The sequence below is a fragment of the Rhopilema esculentum genome, chromosome 5 (assembly GCF_057945365.1).
Source record: "Rhopilema esculentum isolate cy_ngs chromosome 5, ASM5794536v1, whole genome shotgun sequence".
Lineage (NCBI taxonomy): Eukaryota > Metazoa > Cnidaria > Scyphozoa > Rhizostomeae > Rhizostomatidae > Rhopilema > Rhopilema esculentum.
The window spans coordinates 10385741-10403715 of record NC_142819.1 but is presented as its reverse complement, the minus strand read 5'-3'; the positions used below and the strand labels follow the sequence as shown (position 1 = coordinate 10403715).

At 34.5% G+C, this 17975-nt stretch overlaps 1 protein-coding gene across 6 annotated transcripts in view; it reads right to left on the bottom strand.

Annotated features, from left to right (window-relative positions):
* Positions 1-616: 616 nt before the first annotated feature.
* The window catches only part of LOC135689402 (uncharacterized), a 37690-nt gene continuing 20331 nt past the window's right edge, over positions 617-17975 (bottom strand). For all 6 annotated transcript variants that reach the window (XM_065206610.2, XM_065206612.2, XM_065206611.2 and 3 more), the window contains 2 exons: positions 5601-6515; positions 617-2312 (listed from right to left, as the gene is read on the bottom strand). In XM_065206610.2, the coding sequence (XP_065062682.1) occupies positions 2058-2312; positions 5601-6515 (1170 nt within the window). In that variant the 3' untranslated portion in view covers positions 617-2057. The remainder of the gene's footprint in view (positions 2313-5600; positions 6516-17975) is intronic.

The following is a 17975-nucleotide window of genomic DNA, read 5'->3' as shown; positions in this document are numbered from 1 at the left end:
TGAATATAATATATAGATTTTTTTCATCGCCGATGTTGATTCTTTCACCAAATTTGACGAAAAGTCAAAAATAGAAAACTAGAAAAGCCGATGACGCATTGTAGGTCGATACGATTCATAATCTTAGTCAATAAGCAATCTTTGTCATATCTTTGCACCAGCCAGTCTCCTCCAGCATTCATGTCCCTCCCTTCAGACTTCATAATCTTATCGTGTTTGAACTGACAATTTTTTTGAACAAAACAAAACCTATAAGCTTACCAAATTGACTGTTAATTCAATGGAAAAATTCAAAGGTATCGATTTTTGATGCTTTCTGTCCAATCAATAAAGTTTCTTTTGGCTTTGCATTCACCAAAAAAACCCACCTCTTTTGACGTTATGGGAAAAATACTGGCCTAAAGTTTTGAAGGAAAAATTTATAGCCTGAACCAACACAGAGTAATCTAAACTTCAATGATCTAAAATCTATATTTTCTTAAAAAATATTGTCCGTATCAAAACCCACAGTCTACAGGACGCAAAGCGCGGGAAAAGGACACGCGAATCTTCCTCAGAACTGCAGGAATAAAAACTGGAAAATAAAGTACAGCAAAACCAAGAAAATATCACAGAAAAAGGTGATCGTTTGTTGAAATTTGCTTTAAAATTCATATTTGCAGAGATGGTTACCTAAAGTCTAACAGATATAATCCTAGGAAATAATTTTTAGGTTATGGTATAAGGCAAATTATTTACAAAAGCAATTTATACTTTTATACAAAAAATGGAAAATATTAACATTATTGCTACCAATGGAAAATATAATAACATAATTATCGTTAAAAATAATCAATAAAATGAATCTACGTATGATAAATTGTTTCAAAGAGAAAGTATTAGTTTTACTTATAAAGTCAATGATAACAACTGCTAAGGTGCAAATGAATAAACTAAAATTTAGAAAAGACTTTGATAGGACCATTACGAGGGCGCATATAGAATTTGGTGTGCGGAGATGTGAACATGTAGAAATAACTTCAAGTTTTTGTAATAAGGTGTAGAATAACAGTCATTAGGCGACAGTAAGTTTGGTTTTTCTGTTAAAATGACAGGTCTGATTCTAGAATTGACCCTTGACTGTGTATGTCTAGCCAAAATGAGGCCTGCCAACACCAAGTAGAGGTCAACGGCGGATACGAAAGATGCTTTTGCATCTGCATTTAGCCCAGTACAATACTTCTACAATCAAGCAAAATGAAGGACACCCTAGCGAAGAAGGAGAGAGATGACGGCCTAGAATCAACTCGGAAAGCTTCTTTTCTTATAAAGGAACCATAAACCCTTTAATATATCTAGACACAGGCGCAATTCATTATTTTGCTAATTCTCTGCCATCATTAACAGAGAGCATAGAAAGTGAAGTCAAAACTTGTATCACATCAGCCGGGAAAGTAGCATTTCGTCATAGAACAACCATTCGGACAACTATAGCGACTGGGCGCACTTACATGGTCTGCTCTCCCTACCCTCTAAAAGTAGAACTATTTTGATAATCTCAATTGACACTGACGTATTCCAACCTAACCATTCACAATATTTCAGTGAATTAACTTGAAATTGCACGTACAGGGATTGTAGGGAAACGTAACTCTTAATGAGACAATTTTGGACTTTATGATCATTTGAGGTCGACAAAACACCAACAACCTACAAACACAAATGAATGGGAGACTAAAATCAATGGCACTAGAATAAAATCCTGGTTAAAAATATTTCAATAAAATTTTAAATCTGTGGGCTAGAAAAAATTGTTCTATGATAAGCTAGTGTTGTCAAGGGGGCATCGAAAAATGGTTGGTGGTGTTGATCAAGCAAATGGCATTCTTCAAAGTTTGTACGCTGGTACTCCAAACGGAAGGGGCACAGAGCCTGTGTATATTCTAGTGCCTTATTGAAAAAGATTGAACCAATACATCTTCATACATATATTTATATTACTTGGTAATCTGGGAAGATTTCAGATAAAATAATACACGATGAACCAGAAGATGATAGTAACATAGTCTGAATTGATTTCACCTGATGGCATCGCCTCCAGTTTCATTGTCTTTATCTTCTTGTGACAGAGGTTCTTCACTCTTCACCAATTTAACTTCCAGGTTGCCAGCCTCTTCCTTGTTTTCTTTATCCTCTTTGCTTCGTTCTTCCGGATCCGGGGACTTTGTCGTGAGCAACTCGATAAGCTTAAGGCTTTTGGTCGGACTGGCGCGGGACGCGGCTCCATGAATGTAAACAAACGGATGAGAGCCGACGTGGGAATATTTCCCAATCTGGAATTGAAAAAAACAGACAGTTAGGAAAGTAAACAAATATAAATTTAAATGCTTTCACAAAATGTGACAAAAGATAGTTTAGTGAAAGTAAAATGCAGGACTATTTGACGATATCACAAAACTGCTACTTGGTTGTATTGCGCCTAAAATTCATCCAAACTGGGCGATTCAAGAGATGACCTAACAAGAGAGTTCAGTGACTTGCTTTAGGCAAAGTGCAGTAAAAGTTTCAAATATTGACCTGGAAATTTAAAGAACCATTTAAGAGATGTAATTATAATGGCGATGAACCAATGACTGAGATGGAATAATGAATTATATCCAAAACAGAACTAAAGTAAGTCTTGATAAACCGATTTTGAAAGATGGTGAATCTTATATGCAAAAAGATCACAGAAAATGGAGTGAAGATCAAAATCTCGTGCATTTTTAAGCCAGAGTATTGTGTTAGAATATATAGTTCTGCTGTTCTCTCGGGTCAGTTGACTTTCAAGGATCAACTTCAAAGGCGATAAGCCCGTTTTGCCTTTAAACGGATACCTAAGTTAATGTGGCCCTGAGAAACCAACAGGTCAACATTAAATGTCTCAAACAACAAAAACCGTGATAAGAAATGTGTGGTTGAAATTATTCTTAAAATCATGAGAGAACATCAAGCTTTTTGCACATGATGGTGGTAGCCTAGGCTTGACCCCGAGCCACGCTGAATTCTATTCACACCAGCAGATGTGGACAACTTTCTTGTTCTTTGTTACCTGCTCTGAAGTTGAATTCTTTTAGCGGTTCTTTATTTTGTTGGAGATTCGTTTATTAGCATACATTGTTTTAAAATCTTGTTTTTGGTGAATTAGAAACGATGGAAACCAAATGATTCTCCGACAGCCACCCGGATCAAAAAAATAAATTTAGGCCTATTATCGTAAAAGCACTTAAACCTAGCCTGTGCACGAAGCCAATTCCTGTCTCCATTCAGATATCATTAGCACAAAAGAAATCAGCGAATTAAAGGTTCTTTGACCATTATTGTTACCCAGAGAAGGGAGGTCTAGCATTGGGTAATGGCAGATCTTCACGTCCTAAATATGAAAAAACCAAAAAATAGGCCATGTACATCTTACAGTCACAAATAATTTCCATCACTGTGATACTTGCAAACTCATGGCTAACTATAAAGACAATTTACTTTGTGATGTGCTTTTCACTTTGGGGCTTGTAGCAAGAGAGCCCGATGACCTTAGATGCAATGCAAAGCCATCGTAATACGGTTTAAACGCAGAAAACCCTGTGGTTGATTTGTATTCGATCCGATTTTGCAGTGCAGTCACTTTAAAGATATTGAACGTACTGAGAAAGGCAGGTCGCTGTGACATGGAGCGTGGAAACATAAGCTACCTTATGAATCAGCTAAACCTGTTGGCGTGTTCATCTATGACGCATTCTTCAAATCTCAAGCAAAAAGGCTCTGACACCTTAGGTGTTGCAAAGTACTTTGGCTTAAGTTTCAAATATGTTCTGCTTCGGTTAATGCTTAGTAGTAGACAATAAATAAATATTCACATAGTTACTTGAAACATTTTCACAGCTCAACAAGACTCATAGCAAAACAGGAATACCCATAAATAAACACCATTTTCGACGTAATAAAGCAACATAGTCTGGCAAAAGGAAGTTTAAATTCATGATCGCAAGGCAGCATGGGGATCTTCTGACAGCTTCTGTACTTATTTCAAGATTGAGGAGTTACTAGTTTTCTTGACGATGGGGGTTACAAAGTTAAAATATCTGTAGATGAACCAGCAACTTTATTGAACAGAGACAATTAACTTGCAATGGTTGGAAACAAATTTAAGATACACCAGAATAATGCACTGTTTCTAAAATGTCATGGCAATTTTCCAGCCAAAACCACATTCTTCCTTGATGTAAGACAGAGGTTGGCAACATAATTCTTTTGGCTCGGCTTGGACTTCCCATTTCCCTTTTCAAGGTCAGAACAACCCGCCGGTGGTCGTGAGAGACTGGAATAATTTCAACATGGGTCTCAGCCAACAAAAACAACTGGTATGGTTAGATAGGATATGAATACTATAAGAACGACTTCAGATGGTTCATCCTTTTTGGTTAGTTTGAGCACAGGAGAGCCCGTTAATCGGGAAACTGTTTTATGAGCTGAGACAGTGTCACTGGAGCAAATGGCCTATTGTCCTTCCTCTGGTACTTTTATACTCTGTCGCTATGCGTCTTTTCCACCTTATTTACATTCCCCGAGACATTCAAAAGTTATTGAAAACAAGATAAGCACACACCCGAAGATTTCCGTCTAAAAATGAATTAAAAACACAGGACCCAGCTGAGTGTACTTGCATCTTTCCTTCTGGAGGTGAAATTTCAGATAATACTGACAAAGCGATTTAAAAATCAGATAATTCTTACTTTTGAACAAAGCTCAGTGTGCGCCCCTTTCTACTTGTTGTCTTTCTAAATCTTATTTGAGTTAAACTAATAGAAACGCGCAAAATGCCTAGGAAACAACGAGAACAAGAAAAAACTATACGATTTTTGTTATGGTGAATTGGAAACTCTCCGCCAGGCCAAAGGCTTTGTTTAATGGCCATTTGACTCTGCAAAATATGTTCATATGAGATACATTACCCATATATGCGATCTTTAGAAAAAGGAAAACTAACAGTGATATGTCAGTTTCAATTCAAAAATTGGACAGAATAAACGGATGGAATTAAAAATTAAGTAGAAATAAAAAAAATTTCCAGACAATTTCATATGATGTGGCTAACATGTTGGGGGTGACAAATAAGTGGAAATTGTTACATGAGGAGACAAATATCCTTTAGAAGTAAGAAGCACAGTTTAATTCTATGTGAACAGCTAGAGAGAAAATGGAAGGTACTGCTTTGAGGTAATTTGATCCAATCCATGGAAATATCAGAAATCCGCGTTGATTTAATCAGCAAAGCAACATTGTACGAAAACCTCCGCTTCACAATAAACAAAAGAAGGAAAAGTAAATTTACATTTTACAAGGTTTTATTGAGTGACAAAAGCCAAAGAAAAAACAGGAGATACTAAATTCGTTTTACAGAGTAAATGTTTGCTTCGTATCCATAATATAGCTGGCACGCAATAAAAGACAAGTAAAATTGAATTGATTCAAATTGAAATTGTATTTGTATTGCATAGATCGGAAACAAAATTATTCAAAACAAACAAAGTAGGAAAACATGGTGTCAACGAATGAAGAAGAAATTGGGATTTAAGAAAACTAACCTGATCTTCACTAACATCATCTCTGACAACAATTTTCCTGCTTCTTCCATATGAAGAAGATCCCCCAACTGTTTGCATTACTCTCGGTTCTGCTTTCGATGACAGCAAACGATAGAAGAGCGACGCTGATGTTGTTCGTGGCAGGTCTGACGGCATACTTGCTGACGATAGTTCCCTCAGCAATTTATGCACAACGTAATGCTCTTCGCGTTCAAAGTAAAACTTTGGTTTCTTCGCCTGCACCTCACAATCGTCTGTCTGATCACATTTTCGCTTTCCGAGAACTCCTTTGTATTCGTCTGAACCTACGCACATTCTGTTCTTTGACTCGCCCCTTTGTTTTGATTTCGAGATGCTATTGCCTTCGCTGCCCTTCTTCAGGTCTTCCTGTGCATCAACTAGTTTTGATCTCATGCGATTGGTTCTGTCCTTAGAGCAAGGTTTAAAATAAGGACGTGAGGTTTCGCCTAACATGACCTCAGCTCCAGGCCGCATATTGTCCGATGTGAAGTTTTGTCGATATGTAGAATACGGATTGGCGCCATGGTATGTCTGCAGGTCACTCAAAAAGCTATGTTGATGCGGATAATTATTCCGGGCGTAAGCACCCAGACTCGGATTCGACCCGAAGTGTCCAACTGGATTCGATAATCCATACAAATCTCCGAATCGGTAATCTTGTCCGGGTGGTGAATCTAAACTGAACGTTTGGAAATCATTTGATAAGATATAATCTTCATGCATGTACTGTTGATCTGACCTCGGAGAACGTTTTCTGCGCTGGCTTGGGTCAAGGTATTGAGGTCGGCTCCAACGCGAACACGATATATCGTTCATGGCGCCAACAGAAGGCAGAGAAATTGGCCCGAACTCATTAGTTAGAAATGCATCCGTAGAATTGGGCGACTTGCAGTCCTGCAAGAGACGCATTAAATTAAGAAGTTGCTCTAATAGCAATGTCAAAGACAAATCTTAAAATCAAAATAATTTTAGAACCTAGAACAATGTGTACTTCGACTTTAAAATATGGACAATTTTGCAACTGTTGACGTAGCAAAGCGCGATTAAAAAACAAATAAAGAATTTGACAATAATTTGTTCTTAAATTAACAAGATTTTGCCGAGTATCCAATTTGAGGTGAGTTATAACGTTATATAGATTAAGCGAACAGCTAACAAGATGACCGAAGAACTGTACGGTGCAAATGAAAGAAAAAAGGGATTGATTAATATGGGCAGGACAACAGCTGCAACATCATGACCTTTGCAAGCGTGCTGCAAAAAAGGATATATCCCAAAGGGGATTTTTATCGATTTGCGGCAAAAAGAAAAAAAGAGGAAGTAAAAGAAGAACGAATGAAAAGAAAGAAGAAATACTCAAGCTAAATAATAATATAATCAATAAAAAAAGATTTGAATCGTCGCTCTTTCGTTGGAATACCTTAGGACACTATACAACAAAACCTGATTCAAAATAAATGTGTCAAATCAGAAGTTAAATCATATTTTGCTTCTATCCAAAAAATTTCTGGTCTTATTTGATCATTGCTTAGAAGATTTGTCGAACCTTGATTATAAGCGCAAAAAGTGCTTCACCAAATAAAAATTAAAAATTACTTTTATGAATAGTGTTTCTTAAATAAAATGAAAAACGGCAAGGCTCGTTATACGTGGCTTCAAGTCGAAAATCAATCATTCAAAGAATTAGTTGAAAACGTTTCTCACCTAAGTAAGCTTGTGAGAGCACAAAGTTAATTTCTTGAATAATATCAGAAACTGATTCTAACTGTCTAGACATAACGGGTTGGCTTATTCAAATCGAGACAGTTTTCACTCACTGTGTGTACATGGTGGCAAATAATTAATTAAAAGAAACGGTCAAGCCATTGAAAACAAGACTGATTAAAACGGAGAAGTTGAAGTTTCCAGAACATTTTTTCACGCTGGACTAACATGTGGCAATCCGGACTCGGACGCGTATTTTACCGGTGAGAAAAATACGTGAAATTACCTCTTAGAGAAAACGGCGATACACAGTGTGGATTTAACAACTTATAACGAATTTGAACTATATGAAGACGAACCATGTTTGGATCAAAGCGTTTAGCATCGGAGCAAACATTTTAGCGACTGGAGAAAAAGTCGTTGGCAGTGGGGAGGCGTGAGCCATCAAGACAAAGACAGTGCCAAACAACAAAAATACCGGTTCTTTAGCATTTCTACTGCCAGGAAAAAACACGGGTAAGATGGGTAAAAATATATAGAGGTAATTCAATGATGTCTTTTTCACAGAATAAGATAATGTGAGTATTTCCAGCACCAAATGATCAATCATAGAAGAGAAATAATATGGCAAAGCTGGCTTAAATATCCCGAACTTTATACAGGTCGCGTTAATCTTCTGAGGATCCAGGAAGCATAAAACATGCTACTATTACTAGAAATAAAAAACTTTGACACTAATAAGTACTTATATAAACGGCTGTCCTACAAGAAGACACTCTTGAGCCATTTTTGTTCATGAGCTCTCAGAAAAAGGAATCACACTGCCTTTGATCATGAAATGTGATGCTCCCTTGAAGCTCAGAAGTATATTTATTGCTCTACGTTGCCAGGAATATCTAAGCTACATATACTTTCTTAAAACTGCGCATGATTCAAAATAAGGTTAGAAAGGTTTCTGATACGCAACATAATACGGTAAATTTTGCGTTTATAGCCAGAATAACACATTCAAAGGCAAAATAGAAGCATTTAAAAGAAGATAGAATTAAAAAAGGCGTTTAAGGCTATGAAAAGCCTAGGGATTAAAGGGTATGAAAACATGGGATTTACATGTTTGTGAGCAGATTCTTAACGAAAAATATTCTTGTTAGCTTTGCGTGGCTTTGGGGAAAGTTTGAATTTCGTTGTGAAAGGTCAGCACACAAATACCTGTCTGGTTATATTGTCACACTGCAGTGTTAGTGTTGCTTTGCAAGTATCATATAAACCTCGTCGCAGAGACAAATACCTGAACAGCTTTGAAAATCAAGTCAATTTGTCTCTTTGAAGACATGCCCACTACTGACGCACCGGAGCCGTCTGGGGCCCTAAGGAAAAACTGAGGTTGGGCACTATTTATGGACTGCAAGAATGTCCCATCCAAGGGTGTATACGATGTCAAATACAATTAGCAAGATGTATAAAACAAGTTTACTCGTTAACTAGCGAGAGCTGAGTTAGAAAAGCCCTAATTGTAGAGTTTTTGAAAATGAGTTGAATTAAAGCGAAGCGTCAGAAACATAGATATATAAATAATTTGGGGCCCCTTTTGTTCGGGAGTCTTTAGTCATTGTGCCAAGGTGCTCTAAACTGTATTACGTTATTGCTACTGACCCCACACTTTGAGAGATTTATTCAAATCACGAAAAGGACTAGTAGGGCTACTCCTAATTGCTCTAGAACCTTGAATCAAAAGCCACATAATCATATTCGTTTTTATAGTTGATTCTATCTGGTTTTCACATCTTTAAACGTTGAGATACTGGAAATTTGAAACAGGTAGGCCTGAAAACCCAACATGATAATTACTTCAAACCTACATTTCGGTTTCACAGCTCCTCCAGGAAGATCTAAATCATATGGCCAATGGTTTGCAAGGAAAACTTAATTATTTTTCAAAGACAAAAAGAATCTGGTTAATTAGCCGTCAAAAAGAGTAAATTTGGTCATCACGGCACAAACTTGAGGGCTTGTCATAAGACAATGGCAGAGCTCAAGCCACGCTCAATCACAGTAAACTCGAGCCTCAAAGGGAACAACGAAACAGTTCGACTTGGCGAATGTTTGAGTTAGCTGTTTATTTGGAGGCAAAAGAAATCAAATAAAGAGCTTAAGCCACGTTCAATACTGATAAAAACAAAAGTGTGAATTTAACTAAAGTAAATATGAAAAATAATGAAAGAAAATGCAGCTGATTTGGAAAGTATTTAAAAGGACAAAATTAAGGTCACAAACAAAGCAGCATAAATCATATTACAATATCACAAACGCAAAATAATAAAACACAACATAGCACAACATAAACAAAATATTACATAACAAAACAAAATATAAATAATTAAAATACCATAACATAATATAACATAACATAACATAACATAACATAACATAACATAACATAACATAACATAACATAACATAACATAACATAAAATATCATATTAAATAATATAACATACTTTACAATATAAAATAACAAATTATCAAATATAATTTAAAGGTTATGATATAATACTTTTGCTGTCAAAACATCAAACATGAAATCACATAGGGATGAAACGTTATCCACTCGCTAATTCATACTACAAAAATTTTCTCGTTATTCATTTCTTTTTTTGTTAGCACCATTACTGTTATGAATTTATTATATCTTTTTAATAACAGTCCAAGCTAGATTAATTCAAATTTTTCTTGGATCGTGTAAAGCAAAGTATTATCATAAAATCTATTTGTACAACTCAGCATCATAAAAGTTGAGTTGAATTGAACAAAAATAATAGATCACAATTTGAAATGAATTGTGACAAATAGTGCAATGGAATTTTGAACAAAAAGCTCGATAATTTGCGAAATATAGTGATTTTCAGCTGCATTCACGTCAAGATCTGAAACATTAGTAGAATTATTTAAGAGCAGAACTTTTTTTACAATATGTAGCAGAAGCAAAAGGTGCTTATGAAATGGGAAGATAAAATGGAATGATTATTTTTCTAAATCTATCTTACTGTAGAAGCAATTTATGTTGAGTGACCAACTGAAACACTATTGAAATTCTCTGTACATCTTTTCACTAATGCGAAGGAAATTTAACAAATTGACCATTTCGACACAAAGTAAGTATTCATTTTCTGCACCAGAATTAAGTACACACACGAACTAACAATCACAAAAAAATTATCAAAGCAATTCAACTAAATATAATTTTGAGTTGCCACACACTCAGAAGTGCAATGCACTTCAATTGGAAAGGTGGCTGACCTGCTTTCGCAAGAATTATTAGATCAGTCGAAGTGCAATCACTTCATTAAAATCGCTGGCTATGACATACAGCAGCCACAGAGAAATCGCGTAAGTAACTTGCTAATGAACAATGAAATCTTTGGAATACAAACATAGCAGCCAGATACGAGGGTTGGTTTGAGAAAGCTGCGAGTGTTGCAAACAGATTTATTAATACAGTTACATGTGTTTTACCACATTACGGGAGACTAATCCACAGAAAATATCCCTTTTGACCTGACCTACGTGATTCAAAATAGCACAGAAATCGAAGAAACGCTTTCTAATGCAGTCTTTGACAATGTTAGCTGACTAGCAGCAAATTAGCAACTAAAATCGAGAAGATTTTTACTCAATCGAATGAAGATTTGATTAGATACAGAGCTATATATTGAATCAAAGCATGAAAAAAAGATGTTGGTTACGATGTCGAAAACTCGATTTAGGTTGAAAGGACTATGTGTACAGTAACAATTTTCGTGTTAAAGATCAATATTGGCGTTCATTTTTGTCTGGCTTTATTAGCCAAAAACAACTTTTTGCATACATAATATACATGTTTGAGTTTGCCGATTGTGTTGAATATGAACTCCGCCAGAAAAAGTACTTTTTAAACAATAAATGAAAAAGTTAATGAAAACAACTTTTAAGGACTAAATAACAATGGGACGATATTCCCTTTCAAAATATTGACAAACGTATGCCGTAGAGGGACCAGACCGTTTCATTCGAAACTCCGTAGTTCCGCTACATTAGAGCCGACAAACGATTTAATTTTGGATTGATTAATCAAAGTTGAATATTATTGTGGAGTTGAGCAGGAGAAAAATTTCTGGTGAGGAAGCAACCCCCTTCTTTCAGGCAAAGAGCATGCGCGTTGATCTTGATCATTAATGAACCTTTGAAAATAAGACGGGGGGATGACCCACTTGTTAGAAGACCGCAGGATTGTCTTGACAAACATACTTTGATTTCAACGTAAAACAGGGTTAGCCATCGGGACGGAGTGTAACGGGTGTCCCTTGTTGTCTTTGAGATAAAAAAACTGGGTTCCCTCCAGAGCAGAGTCATATTTGAGAGGATGTTTTTTAAAATACCTAAATGAAGATACAGATGGAACCGATCAAACATTCTTCCGCTGACAATATTTTCGATCCATTCCTGGATAAAAAATTTTCTGCTTATTTTTGTTTTTTATTCGATGGTTATACTCAGGAGAGCGCCAAACGAACTTCAGTATGCTATGTTACGGCTATTTCGTGCCATCTTCAAATTTTACTGTACCAAAAACTTTGAAGATACAAAGAAAATTTTCGGAACATTTTCAACAGATGCTACTCACAACCAAGTCGCAATGGATGTTTGTTAAAGAACTGCACTTATACGACATCATGCGGCTGTTGGAGAGTTAACTGCTTCTTCCCAATCGCAACTGTGCTAACATAAAAATGCTGGCAACTTAACATTATGTTCCTTTTTGAAGACAAGACTGATATTTTTGAAAACTTGAGGACTCTCGATTTGTATAATGTTTAAAATCTGGTGATCATCCTGTCGACATTTACCGGCATTTACCCGATGAGTAAGCGTCGAAGAAAAGAAAGAAGAATATTGTAAAGGATAGCAAAGAGACAAGTAAAATAAATATCACAATATGTAATAAAAGATAAGGTATTTAAAGAGAAAATAATAATAGTACTGAGAAAAGTACAATAGGTATCACAATACAAAGTAAAGCATTACACAAAGAAACGGATCATGAAGAGAAAAGTACAATAAATATCAGAATAGAAGAAAAGCATTGAATAGAGAAAAGAATAACGAAGAGGAACAAAAACACAAAACAGAGAGCAAAAGTAAAGCAATCAAAATAGAAATACTGAATAAAGTATATTACATAGCACGATAAAAAGTACAATACAAAGCAAAGATATTTACAGAGATTTGCATAACACTGAGGTAAGTATAATAGACATCATAATACAAAATAAATCTATACAGAGAGAAAAGGAGAGGTACTTAAAAGAGAAACAAATAGTACAGAGAAAAGTATAACAAATAACAAAAAACAAAGTCAATAAAAAGTAAAGTATTGAAAGAGAAAACAATTATACAGAGAAAAGTACAATACATAGCATGATACTAAGTAAAATGCAAACTAGTGAAATATAAAAAGGAAAGAATAATACAGAGAAAGTACAATAAATAACACAATACAAAAAGCAATAGAAATTAAAGAACTATACAGAAAAACGAATAATATAGAGAAAAGCAGAATAAATAATAAAATACAAAAAGCAATATAAAGTAAAGCATCAAAAAGAGAAAAGAATTAAACAGAGAAAAGTACAATAAATAACACAGAACAAAGAGCAATTCAAAGTAAAGCACTATACAAAGAAACGAATAATAAAGAGAAAAGCACAATAAATGATAAAATACAAAGTACAATACAAACTAAAGTATTGTAAGGAGAAAAGAATAGATAATACAGAGAAAAATACAATGAATACCACAGTACATAATAATATAAAATTAAAGCCTTTAAAAACAAGAGAATAATAGTACATAGAAATTACAATAGATACCACAATGCAAAGTTTTTTCCAATACAGAGAAATACAGAGAAACGAATAATACAGAGAAAAGTACAATAAATAACACAATACAATTAGCAATATAAAATTAAGCTATTAAAAGCGAGAATAATAATACTGAGAAAAGCACATTACTTTTACAATAGAAAATAAAGCATTATATAGAGAAACGAATCAAGAACAATAAAGATAATAAAACAAAGTACAATACAAATTACAATCCTAAATAGAATAGAAAGTAAAAGTCAATACAGAGAAAAGTACATCATAAAGAAATAGAAAATACTATGCAAAAAACACAATGTAAAATAGAATAAACAGGACACAATCCAATTTACAATAAAAAGGAAAATGACACTGCAGAAAAAGTACAATAACAAGAAAAATACAACACAGAGCAAAAATAATAGTAAAGTACTGAACAGACAAAAAAACAATACAGATAAATGTACATTGCAAAGCACAACATGAAGTACAGTACAATGTAAGTACATTACATAGCATAATACAAACACAATTTAAGGTGAAGCACTACACAGAGAAACGAATATTTCTGAGCAAAGTACAATAAATAACACAGAATAAAGAGCAATACAAAGAAAAGCAATAGAAAAAATAAAATAATTGTACATAGCATGATACAAAGTACAGTTCAACTGTGAGGTAAAATACAGAGGATAACAAAAAGTAAAATCGTATATAGAGAAAAAAACAAAAACGTTAAGTTTCTTACATAGCACTATACACAAAGTTAAGTTTACAAACGGAAAGCTTGACAAAATAAAGTCATAAAAACATATTGAAACTTTCGTCTGACATTCTTCAAGGATCGAAAACTATACGCTGGACAAAATCTTTACTCAGGTATGGATCAGAAATGCGAGCACATGACTGCTGAATTGACCCAATACGTGCTGCTTGCCTAAAGAGGATATAACAAATGGAGTCCTAACGTTAAAATGTGACTCTTTTATTCTACACAATAGCGGGTTTTTCATTTGTATAAATATTTTTTAACTATTCAAGGTCGAATTATTGCCTCGAATTCTTCTCAAATGGAGAGACCGAGTCAGAAGAATTCGAGATAACAACTTGACCCGATGATGACTCTAGAACTGCTAGATGGAACGACGACCGGGCTTTAATGATTATACGAAACATGTCACCATTAACATTTTTGGGACAATCTTTGTTTTCTGAAAAAACCATGAAGACTCATGCTTTTCCAACCATTTTTCTTTTGATAATTCGACCTTTCGAATAAATTTTGCTTTTCTCTGTGTGGTTTATCAACAAAAGTAAGCAAAAACTGCTATTTCTAGAATTATAAAAAACTGCAATTTCGTGCTCTCAAACATTTTCGTGCTCTCTTACTAAAATGTTAGCTAAAATAGAACTCTAAACCAGACTTTCACCCAGTACGAGCCTTTGTCAAGTTACCTTTTCCTTATTTCGGTTTATCTTGATACAAAAAACATGCTAAGAAATGCATCACTTAAAAACTAACTAAAATACCAAAGTAAACATAGAATATGATATGAGACGATTTATAAAAACAGAAAAATATGAAATAGAATCCAAAACTGCTGGAATAAAACTATCTACATGAAAACCCATCTAGCAGTTTGCGAAACTTTCTACATAATATTGTGTAGACAAAGGGAGTTCGTTTCCACCTTAGGAATCCATTGGTAACATTCTCAATAGGCAAGCGGCACTGATTGGGCAACGTGAACATTCATGTGCTCGTGTTTCTGATTGGCCTATTTCGATCCACAACTGGGTATATATATATTTCCTAGCGTAGAGTTTTCGATCTATGTTCTGACGTTTTAAACCAAGAACCTACATGAACCTTTTTCATAATTTATAATTTTAATTTTAATTTTAAATTTATAATTTTCAACTATGTACTGAAATGGAGACAATGTAGAGATATATTGAAGTAAAATATGGATATATGTAAGAGATATATGTAAGCTTTAGTGTCACTCAAAATATTTCCTTTTTATTCAAAGCCACTTTTAAATTTTGTACCACGAAAAGATTGTTAAATATAACAATATGCAAAATATAATAAAACACATGCAGAAATAATTGTGTAAAATTGACCAAGTTCGAGACAGTATTTTTACCAAGTTTCAGACACAGTATTTGGCAGAAAAACCTAAATTTGTAACATGGATACCAAAATTGTTTAGATGAATAAACAAGCTGACACAGGGTTACGTCAATATAAAAATACATTCTAGAAAATTACTTTAGAAAGTGAATGTGATGAAATGAAAAACATAAAATTACCAAACTTTACATGAACGCTCCCAAAGACTCATCAGCTGATACTGAATAGAGATTGTCTCTCGTGAATATAAGTGAAAGGCTGACAGACAACTAAAGTGAGAACATTAATAAGACGTTGCATTTTTATATACCAAACAAAATATCAGCGTATTTTTGAATCAATCATCTAAAACACTAGACGGCAAGGAAGGGGTAAATAAAACAACTGTCAGAAGAAAAATATGTCAAATCAAGAATGTTAAGGGTAATCCTGTTGTCACTTGAAAAGGTCCAATAATAGGAAGTCTCATGTCCTGCCCCAGTTTTTGGGTGTCATCGAATGTGGGACTGAAATGAGCTCTTTGGATTCTGTGGCATTTTTAAACCGACCAATTTTACGACGGGACAAGTATAGCTTTTCTTTCAAAATTACTTTTACAATGAAAATTTGGGTATACGAATTTGATAGGTTGCACAGTACAAAATCGAGAAAAAGATATATTTCATGCTTTATTTCAATATGCTTCGTAAAACTTCGAGACAGAGACAAAATGAGCACATTTCCCCTCGAGATATTTCAATTTCACTTGTCAATAAGACCAAATGATAGAAAAAATGACAAACAGCTGTATTAATTGAATATTTTCGCAAAATATCCTCTATGACGCGAGTTACGCAATACAGAAAGACGAAGAAGCTTTTCAACGCCAAAGTGAGAAGAACTGCTTATGAAGTTGGGAATATTTACACAAATTAAATTATTTTTCTAATTCCTGTTTGATTAACATTCAAATAAAATGAACTTCAGCAACAGCAATGATTTCAGCAAAGAAACAAGATCATCGCCTTTAATCATGATGAACAACATTAGTAATTAATAATTGTCTTTTAGCATAACAAATAATCATAAAGCAATAAACCGATAATCATATAATTCCATAATGATAATTTCCTAGAATAAAAGCATTGCAAGCCAAAATAAATACAGAAAGTTGTGTTTATTTTGAAGATAGAAGTAAGGAATAATGGAGATGTTTTCATAATTGAGCTGAGACTGGGGGTTGCCAACAACCCAGAACTTACACCCAGGGGGGTTAGCAGAGAAAACTTTTGTTGGTAATGCGTCACCTTATCTTTCAGCATATGGAAGCGAGATATATCTCATTGATAAGGGTATACTTAGGCCACACGCTTGAACATCTGCGTCTGACTCGAAATCGAGAGGTCAGCGTGACCTGTGCAAATTTGACAAAGAAAAGGGAAGTCGAGGTGCACCCCCTACAAGGAACGAGGTTCAGCAACTGGGAGGAAGCAGCCAATTCGTCGACTCCTTTTTCACCATCATTGCTTTTCAATAACAAAATTGAATAAAAGTTTTTACTTTGAAAAAACATTTACACAGCGAAATGTTCATAGCATAAGGTGTTGAATAGGTTTAGTATAAAGGCATTTGGAAATCACAACAAAACGAGCTGAAATATTTGGCTATAAATCATAAATTTCATTTCTTATATTTTCAAAGACTCTTTTTCATAAAATTCGGAAGATTTTCTTAGAAAATAGGACCTAAACAGTAAACTCAATAATAGTAAACTCAATAATAGTAAACTCAATAATATCTTGTCATTAATATATTTTTAAAGTCAATTATTGCAGCAAATTAGGTCTTTAACTTCCTACTGAGCAAGTGTGTATTGACTTGCTTACCTGTTTATACAAGTAATATAATTCAGCAATTTTTTTAAGGCAACCGAAAATAAGAAAACGATATCGCAAAATTATCATCATGATTTGCACCATGAGTAGTGAAAAACAACAGAATCACAGGGCCTTTGGGTAGTGCAACGGTAAGAAATTGATCAAATTATTCAGACAGGTCCTCGCAAATAATCACAAGCAAATAAGCAGAATTCGAGAATAAATGGTTACTTTAGCCACTCAATCCACATAAAATTTAGTTCAACCAGCGAAGGATTGCCTGAGCAACAAATTTTGGATGAACAACTGGTTTTCAAATGCAATGCAGATGTTCTACAAGGAAATAGCTAATTAATCTGATAAAAATAATCAAGAAAGAAGTAAGATACGAACCATTTATGATAACGATCATGACAAACACAGATCATGAAGGACCCATATACATTAAAAACTTATGAAGGCCCTATACTTTCAAACAACCTGTCTGTTCTTGTCTCTCGATAATCTGAAAGTAAATGACAATAAAAACGCGGGACTGACGCGGGCAAAGTAAAACATAGAGTAAATACTGAGGTCGTGTGACCTTGTGCTTGAAACAGGTCTCTTCGATATCCTCAAAACTTCGTATCCTCAAAACCAATGACTAAGAAACGCGGGAAATCCGCAGGACATAAAAAAGATGCTGTCCCGTTTGAGGTCATACGACCTTTCACAAGAAACAGGTCTACTTTCGATGACCTTAGCATTTTAAAATCCC